Consider the following 10,131-nt stretch of genomic DNA (forward strand, 5'->3'; position numbering starts at 1 on the left):
CATTTATGTTTTTTAAAGAATTCTCTTCTGCTCACCAAGCCTGATCAGCATTTATCTGAAATAAAAAGCTTTTATTACATGATACCATTCAAAAGCTAGTATAATTCCAGTATTATAGAAATGTTATACTTTTATTTAGCAAGGATGCTTAAAAATGTTCAAAAGTGACAATAAAGACAACTTTGGGGATTTTTTTAAATTAAAAATAAATAAGCAAGCCCAGCTCGGGTGACAAAAAGTAACGCAAAAGTAACATTATGCGTTACTTTCCATAGAAACATGGAAAGAATCCATAGTTACTTTTTATAGAGTACCGCAATATTGTAATGTATTACTTTTAAAAGTAACTTTACCCAACACTACTTAAAATCACCAAGTTTGACACAGTTTGTGATTATAGATAGAAGAGTGGAGTAATTGGAACAATTAAATAATTGTTATAAATAATTATAATAACTATTCAAACATGTTTTGGTTAGATATTTTGAAAGCAAATACTCCAGCATTTTGTAAAGCAATTAAGATGATGTGTAATCATTTCATTACCAACCTGGAGTGAATTGAGTTGGAATTCCCACTACTGGCTGATTGATGGGATGTACCACTTTGACATCAGCAGGGGGCTGCGGCATCCTTTTGGAATTGACATTCTCTCCTCGGCCCCCTGTGTACTTGTTTACTCGTATTATTCTTTTTGACTTAGAGTCCGTTAGGCAGACATAATCAAGAAAAATCGTCATCCTCAGAGACTGTGATCTAGAAGTAGGGCAGGGTGGACATATTAACTACTACTTTTTATTTTTTACTCTAAAAGTTTAATATATGAAACATTAATTGCCTCTCATATTATTACATTAGAAGATTTTTACCTGAAGGGCTGATTAAAGACGTTAATAATGTTGCCATCATAGTTGCAGGACCCCATAGCAGTGTGCACTCCTTGGCCCTGCTGAACCCAGAAGAGTCTCCTGTCCCGGTGGTCTATAGCAAGAATCTTCAGTCTGTCTGCAGCTTTCAGCACTGTTGTCCTCTTCCCACCGGTCATGTCTGAACGCTGGAGACTGGGAGTCAACCCATCTGACAGCCAGAAAATATATCTAGAAAAATGTTGTGATAGCATTCTTATACATCTCTCTCTAAAACAGTACAGTATTTCAATATGTCATTTTCATTCACTGGCTATAACATGAAAATAATTATTGCCATATCAGCCAGAAATGTTTTATTTTGACATTTTAATATACAAATTAAATAATTAATTCTGCATTAATATACAAGTTCACTGGAATGCAACTGAAATTAATTTATTTTCAGCTCCCCCAATGAATATCTACTAATGTTGAGATATTTGTATTGAAACCAAAATGGTTGCTTGATTATCTCTTCACAGACCAGTCCTTTAACAGAAAGGTAAGGCCAGTGTGCTGTTTGAGACACTCTGTTAGATCTGCACCTATGTGCCAGCCATGTTTCAAAGAATGTGACCGTCTAAATTCTCCAGCATTTATAGCTAGCAAGCAAACTAGGATTTGAGCAACACAGTCCTGAGAAGAACTGTGCAAATGACAAAGCCTTTAGTCATCCTCGTTCTCCCCTACAGTCAACAAGCACACTGCTGAGAGAACAGTGTAAAAAATGTAAAACATGTTGTTGTGGGAAACAGCTCTGACCTATTGCTCCACAAGCCATGTCTCAATATGCTGACAACTTCTTATTTATTGCCACTGAAGTTTAACCACTTTTATGTAGGTCTATTTATTGCTTATTTTTATTTTTCAATTATATATACACTACCAGTTTTTGAACAGTAAGATTATTTATGTTTTTTAAAGAATTCTCTTCTGCTCACCAAGCCTGATCAGCATTTATCTGAAATAAAAAGCTTTTATTACATGATACCATTCAAAAGCTAGTATAATTCCAGTATTATAGAAATGTTATACTTTTATTTAGCAAGGATGCTTAAAAATGTTCAAAAGTGACAATAAAGACATTTATAATGTTACAAAAGATTTCTATTTCAGATAAATGCTGTTCTTCTGAACTTTCTATCTATCAAAGAAACCTGAACAAATTCTACTCAGCTGTTAATAATAATAATAATAATAATAATAATAATAATAATAATAATAATAATAATAATAATAATAATAATAATAATAATAATAATAATAATAATAATAATAATAATAATAATAATAATAATAATAATAATAATAATAATAATAATAATATAACTAGTAAAGTAATGCATTACTTTTAAATTTACAAGAAAATATCTGAGCTACTTTTTAAGTAACGGCAGTTGATTTGTTGAAATTGCGAGGCAGGGGCAGAGGCACTTCCTTAAGCCTGAGGCTTATTCATTTCATTTTTGGTGTGAAAGGGGCTTTAAAGTTGCCCAAAATATAACTTTGGGCATTTTTTTAAATTAAAAATAAATAAGCAAGCCCAGCTCGGGTGACAAAAAGTAACGCAAAAGTAACATTATGCGTTACTTTCCATAGAAACATGGAAAGAATCCATAGTTACTTTTTATAGAGTACCGCAATATTGTAATGTATTACTTTTAAAAGTAACTTTACCCAACACTACTTAAAATCACCAAGTTTGACACAGTTTGTGATTATAGATAGAAGAGTGGAGTAATTGGAACAATTAAATAATTGTTATAAATAATTATAATAACTATTCAAACATGTTTTGGTTAGATATTTTGAAAGCAAATACTCCAGCATTTTGTAAAGCAATTAAGATGATGTGTAATCATTTCATTACCAACCTGGAGTGAATTGAGTTGGAATTCCCACTACTGGCTGATTGATGGGATGTACCACTTTGACATCAGCAGGGGGCTGCGGCATCCTTTTGGAATTGACATTCTCTCCTCGGCCCCCTGTGTACTTGTTTACTCGTATTATTCTTTTTGACTTAGAGTCCGTTAGGCAGACATAATCAAGAAAAATCGTCATCCTCAGAGACTGTGATCTAGAAGTAGGGCAGGGTGGACATATTAACTACTACTTTTTATTTTTTACTCTAAAAGTTTAATATATGAAACATTAATTGCCTCTCATATTATTACATTAGAAGATTTTTACCTGAAGGGCTGATTAAAGACGTTAATAATGTTGCCATCATAGTTGCAGGACCCCATAGCAGTGTGCACTCCTTGGCCCTGCTGAACCCAGAAGAGTCTCCTGTCCCGGTGGTCTATAGCAAGAATCTTCAGTCTGTCTGCAGCTTTCAGCACTGTTGTCCTCTTCCCACCGGTCATGTCTGAACGCTGGAGACTGGGAGTCAACCCATCTGACAGCCAGAAAATATATCTAGAAAAATGTTGTGATAGCATTCTTATACATCTCTCTCTAAAACAGTACAGTATTTCAATATGTCATTTTCATTCACTGGCTATAACATGAAAATAATTATTGCCATATCAGCCAGAAATGTTTTATTTTGACATTTTAATATACAAATTAAATAATTAATTCTGCATTAATATACAAGTTCACTGGAATGCAACTGAAATTAATTTATTTTCAGCTCCCCCAATGAATATCTACTAATGTTGAGATATTTGTATTGAAACCAAAATGGTTGCTTGATTATCTCTTCACAGACCAGTCCTTTAACAGAAAGGTAAGGCCAGTGTGCTGTTTGAGACACTCTGTTAGATCTGCACCTATGTGCCAGCCATGTTTCAAAGAATGTGACCGTCTAAATTCTCCAGCATTTATAGCTAGCAAGCAAACTAGGATTTGAGCAACACAGTCCTGAGAAGAACTGTGCAAATGACAAAGCCTTTAGTCATCCTCGTTCTCCCCTACAGTCAACAAGCACACTGCTGAGAGAACAGTGTAAAAAATGTAAAACATGTTGTTGTGGGAAACAGCTCTGACCTATTGCTCCACAAGCCATGTCTCAATATGCTGACAACTTCTTATTTATTGCCACTGAAGTTTAACCACTTTTATGTAGGTCTATTTATTGCTTATTTTTATTTTTCAATTATATATACACTACCAGTTTTTGAACAGTAAGATTATTTATGTTTTTTAAAGAATTCTCTTCTGCTCACCAAGCCTGATCAGCATTTATCTGAAATAAAAAGCTTTTATTACATGATACCATTCAAAAGCTAGTATAATTCCAGTATTATAGAAATGTTATACTTTTATTTAGCAAGGATGCTTAAAAATGTTCAAAAGTGACAATAAAGACATTTATAATGTTACAAAAGATTTCTATTTCAGATAAATGCTGTTCTTCTGAACTTTCTATCCATCAAAGAAACCTGAACAAATTCTACTCAGCTGTTAATAATAATAATAATAATAATAATAATAATAATAATAATAATAATACATGTTTTTGAATGGCAAATCATAATATTAGAATGATTTCTGAAGGATCATGTGACACTGAAGACTGGAGTAACGACTGCTGAAAATTCAGCTTTGAAATCAAAGGAATAAATTACATTTTAAAACATTCAAATAGAAAACTGTTATTTTAAATAGTACAAATATTTCAAACGTTTACTGTTTTTGCTGTACTTTGGATCAAATAAATGCAGGCTTGGTGAGCAGAAGAGATTTCATTAAAAAATAATAAAAATCTTACTGTTCAAAAACTTTTGACTGGTAGTGTAAATTGTTTATTGTCATTGTGCATTTCATTTTCTTTGTTCAAAGAGATCAACCTAAAGTATGCCGGGTTTGATAAAGAGCATTTTTCCTTTCCTTGAATGACTGTATAGTTTTTCTCATTTTTACCTCTCATTTGGATCAACAACAACACTTCTTGGCTGAGACAGGTCTCTTAGGACAATCTTTTCGTTTCTCCCATCTGTGTCCATTCTCTGTATCGTTCCTTTTTCTGCATTGCTCCAGAGAACTGCGTTTTCAATCCAGTCCACAGCCAGACCCGTGATTCCTTTCACTGATGAGAGAAGCTTCTGAAAGAATGAACCAAAACGGCATTAAGAGGCTTGGAACAGGCTTCAAACAATCACTGATGGCATTTAAAACTAAAATAACGTATTTATAGGACATATAAATAACTTTCAACAAAACGTATATATAAATATAGATACATACATGCATATTAAAAATAACAAAAAATAAAATAAACAACAATAACATTAATGGGGCTTCAGTATCACCTGTCTGCGTGTTCCATCCAGTCCTGCCCTGCTGATTTGTCCTGTGTGGGTGTCAGCCCAAAACATCGTCCCCTCACTTAAATGGAAATCCAACAAGATGGACCTTCCCACCCTAGACACGATCCTTCTCTGGTCCCCATCAAGGTTCATTCTCTGAATGCTGTTTCCAAGGCCAAGTAACAGATAAGGTTCAGGATCTTTAAAGAGACAAATAGAGAAACCTGAGAAAACTAATCAAAAGGACACTAACATTGAAAAAGATTAAACATTGACATCACTTCTAATCTGATCCTAATTTGAAGTTCAATAACCATTTTAACAAGTTTATGTGCAAAACGCTCTTCAAATCAAAATACTAAATCCATTCTTAGAATTAAACTGCATGGCAACAAACAATATATCTACAGTGTCAAATTATAGTGACTTATAATAAATATTTTGACCATAACGGTAAAACATGATTTACAATCAAGCAGGACATGCTTACAGATTTTGTTTTTCCTGAAGCCTTTCTATCAACCAATCACAGCCCTCTGATTTTTGGGGCGGGGTTTGAGGTTTGGTCAGGGCTCCGATTGGTTGGTAGCAATGTTCAGATTGAAGTACATAATTGGACAAAAAAATATTTGTATATTAAAACAAGAATATGTATATATATATGTATATATATATATATATATATATATATATATATATATATATATATATATATATATATATATATATATATATATATATATCATTTTCTTTGTTCAAAGAGATCAACCTAAAGTATGCCGGGTTTGATAAAGAGCATTTTTCCTTTCCTTGAATGACTGTATAGTTTTTCTCATTTTTACCTCTCATTTGGATCAACAACAACACTTCTTGGCTGAGACAGGTCTCTTAGGACAATCTTTTCGTTTCTCCCATCTGTGTCCATTCTCTGTATCGTTCCTTTTTCTGCATTGCTCCAGAGAACTGCGTTTTCAATCCAGTCCACAGCCAGACCCGTGATTCCTTTCACTGATGAGAGAAGCTTCTGAAAGAATGAACCAAAACGGCATTAAGAGGCTTGGAACAGGCTTCAAACAATCACTGATGGCATTTAAAACTAAAATAACGTATTTATAGGACATATAAATAACTTTCAACAAAACGTATATATAAATATAGATACATACATGCATATTAAAAATAACAAAAAATAAAATAAACAACAATAACATTAATGGGGCTTCAGTATCACCTGTCTGCGTGTTCCATCCAGTCCTGCCCTGCTGATTTGTCCTGTATGGGTGTCAGCCCAAAACATCGTCCCCTCACTTAAATGGAAATCCAACAAGATGGACCTTCCCACCCTAGACACGATCCTTCTCTGGTCCCCATCAAGGTTCATTCTCTGAATGCTGTTTACTAAAATAACGTATTTATAGGACATATAAATAACTTTCAACAAAACTTATATATAAATATAGATACATACATGCATATTAAAAATAACAAAAAATAAAATAAACAACAATAACATTAATGGGGCTTCAGTATCACCTGTCTGCGTGTTCCATCCAGTCCTGCCCTGCTGATTTGTCCTGTGTGGGTGTCAGCCCAAAACATCGTCCCCTCACTTAAATGGAAATCCAACAAGATGGACCTTCCCACCCTAGACACGATCCTTCTCTGGTCCCCATCAAGGTTCATTCTCTGAATGCTGTTTCCAAGGCCAAGTAACAGATAAGGTTCAGGATCTTTAAAGAGACAAATAGAGAAACCTGAGAAAACTAATCAAAAGGACACTAACATTGAAAAAGATTAAACATTGACATCACTTCTAATCTGATCCTAATTTGAAGTTCAATAACCATTTTAACAAGTTTATGTGCAAAACGAATAATAATCAAAAAATCAAATCAAAATACTAAATCCATTCTTAGAATTAAACTGCATGGCAACAAACAATATATCTACAGTGTCAAATTATAGTGACTTATAAGAAATATTTTGACCATAACGGTAAAACATGATTTACAATCAAGCAGGACATGCTTACAGATTTTGTTTGAAAAAGATTAAACATTGACATCACTTCTAATCTGATCCTAATTTGAAGTTCAATAACCATTTTAACAAGTTTATGTGCAAAACGCTCTTCAAATCAAAATACTAAATCCATTCTTAGAATTAAACTGCATGGCAACAAACAATATATCTACAGTGTCAAATTATAGTGACTTATAATAAATATTTTGACCATAACGGTAAAACATGATTTACAATCAAGCAGGACATGCTTACAGATTTTGTTTTATCATAAACATAGTTTATTTGTTTACATAATATTGTGCATCTTTGTAAATACAGTCAACAGAAATTCAGTTTAAAGTAGGATTACATATTTAAACTAAGGATTAAATGTTTAAAAACTAACTTTGTCTCATAAGTTGATGAGATGAAACTGTGGTCTGCAAAGACTTTAACATGAAACCTCCCTGAAATCTTATAGTGAGACCCTAAAATAAAGCTGTTTGATAAATGAGGCCTGTCGGCTAACAAATACATTCTTTCTTTGGTCATAAAATTGCTAATTATTTCCTCTTTCTTCCCTATCCATATTAGCACCTATAATGTCACTCAGAATGTGAATTAATGTTGCTAAGCGACAGGTCTTTTCATGCTTTATTAGGGAGAGGTTCACACATCGATCTCACAGATGCCTGTAGAAATAAAGCAACTGTATCTTAGCAACACACCATGGTGGAGGATTGATTGGATTACAAAAACACACAGCCATGTTGCTAGGATGTGCAGAGACAAATAACGGAAAATGTTGAATATGATGATGGTTAGTATTTATCAATCAATAGTCAGTCACTATTTGCAACCTAGATGAGGAGGAATTCTGAGTTAAGTGTAAATGATTGAAGATTTCTACAAAGTCTATCAAGCAACAAATAACTAATCCTTCAACGGCAGCTATGTTTAGCCAGTTTGTTTGTTTTAATTAAAGGGAGTTTTTCTTCATATTTAAGAAGTACTCTGATTTAAATGGTATTCAACAAGATATTTAGACGTATGCTGATAAGGATAAATATTATGATTCATAAAGGGAGGGTCAAGTTCCTTTCTCACTGTGGCTCTAAAGCAGTGGGTCCAAAAAGACTTATGATTTAGTGCTTCATTAACCTTTTTTTGTTTGCAAATAAGATTTTATTTCTTCATAGACATAATGGCCATCCTATTAAATATTAAAGCAACAGGTCGCCCATTCATTGCAAGTCATTATTGACTCAGCTCATGTGGTTCATTCCTGTACATTCTTGTATCGTGGAACACAACGTTACTTTGGTGTTTATGGAGAGATTTTTTTTCTTCCATACAAAAAACTGGATGGTGACCATTACCAATAAGCCTCAAAAATGACTAAAAGCACAATTAAAGTACCATAAAATCTCCTGATTTTTATTTCAAATCTTCCTGGCCCGCTTGATAGCTTTATATGAGGAACAGACCAGACTTTAAATCATTTGATGCAAATCTTCTCCTCTGCAGTGACTCTCAAACCTCACTTGAGCTTGTATGCATTCAAACATGCTCTCTCAAGACATGTTGCACAAATAAAAACACTATATATATATATATATATATATATATATATATATATAATACACTTTTTATGTATATTACTTCTGTAATAAGTTCTCCTTTTGAAAGTGTATGTTTTTTCATACACAAGCATCCCTTAACACATAACCTCAAGGTTTTGGTTAATGATACTAGCAAAAAACAAATGAATAAAATAATAAAATAAAAATATATTTTTAAATATATATTTGATTGAAACATCACACAAACAAAACGTCAATGAGCATACGGACTTACCCACACAGCTGAAGTTTCCAGCAGCCCAGGGTCGTCCACCCCAGCATAATGCTCCTTCCACACGGCCTGAAGCTTCAGCAGGGCCTATACGCACCATCCAAAACCACAAATGAAAGGTAGCTGCTATCGTCCTCCAGAACATAATCTTATCTCAGTTTCTACAGGCCTGTCCTCTTAGGTATTTCCCCGATCACAGCACCACACCATGCAGCTGTAACCCCTACACATCTTACACATGCAGCCAACCAGCTCCAACTAAATGAGAACCTGGGTGAAAAGTCTCCAAAAAGTGCATCTGTATCCCAGAGGTGTCCTGTTCGCACAAAGCAGGTTGAAAGTGAGAGTCCTGTAGGACGGCCAGGTTTGTGTCAGGCACACATATACACACAGAGTCTCTGGTCCTCCTGCTCTCTAGCTGTTTTGGAAGCAAAGTATGAAATTCCTGACAGTCCCATGGTAAATTTGACACATGGTGAGACCAGCAAGGGCTCAGAAGAGGGTTTTCCCTGGTGTAAGACTCTGCGCCTAAGCCTGAGAAACACAAAAACTACCCTTCTAACACTTAAAAGAATAACACAAGTCACCCTGAGTTCACCTCCTGGCCTTTCCCAGTCTATGCATGTGATTTAGTAGGAGTGGTCACACCTTTTTGTGCTGCTGATGAGTAATGGGATGCTTCCTCTCTCACACACAAACCAATAAACCAGTGTTGTTGTGTCTGCATAAGCTCTGCCTGACCCTCAGAGTAAAGAATCTCCGGAGTTGAAGTGGACAGGGCTTGTAAGTGCTTCTCCCGTTTCCTATTTACCCTGCGTACAAGCAATCTTATTATACATATGACTGTCATATTGTCACAGAAATTAGAAGCACTGCTCTGGGAAAAATGTGGCAGGTACAGGGACAACAGCTTCCCTGTCCTTCTGCTTAAGCAGGGAATGCAGCACAATGCCTGCTCTGACACACACTCACAGGACCCACTATGACGTCACGCTGGACAGAATTCAATTACCAATTCAACTGACATCTAAACTTTATAAACTTGTACTGAACAAAAGATAACTAATGATGCTATAATGCTTTTCTGATCGCTAGAACATTCTTCATTT

At 34.4% G+C, this 10,131-nt stretch overlaps 1 protein-coding gene across 1 annotated transcript in view; it reads right to left on the bottom strand.

Annotated features, from left to right (window-relative positions):
- Positions 1 to 10,117, bottom strand: part of egf (epidermal growth factor) — a 27,396-nt gene extending 17,279 nt beyond the window's left edge. Inside the window, exons 1-5 of the mRNA XM_016295132.1 lie at positions 9,026 to 10,117; positions 6,698 to 6,894; positions 6,007 to 6,188; positions 3,102 to 3,329; positions 2,783 to 2,988 (exon numbers count right to left, since the gene is read on the bottom strand). Of these exons, the coding sequence (XP_016150618.1) occupies positions 2,783 to 2,988; positions 3,102 to 3,329; positions 6,007 to 6,188; positions 6,698 to 6,894; positions 9,026 to 9,167 (955 nt within the window). The 5' untranslated portion in view covers positions 9,168 to 10,117. The remainder of the gene's footprint in view (positions 1 to 2,782; positions 2,989 to 3,101; positions 3,330 to 6,006; positions 6,189 to 6,697; positions 6,895 to 9,025) is intronic.
- Between the last annotated feature and the right edge of the window lie 14 nt (positions 10,118 to 10,131).

This window comes from Sinocyclocheilus grahami, unplaced genomic scaffold (assembly GCF_001515645.1).
Source record: "Sinocyclocheilus grahami isolate Dianchi unplaced genomic scaffold, SAMN03320097.WGS_v1.1 scaffold330.1, whole genome shotgun sequence".
Lineage (NCBI taxonomy): Eukaryota > Metazoa > Chordata > Actinopteri > Cypriniformes > Cyprinidae > Sinocyclocheilus > Sinocyclocheilus grahami.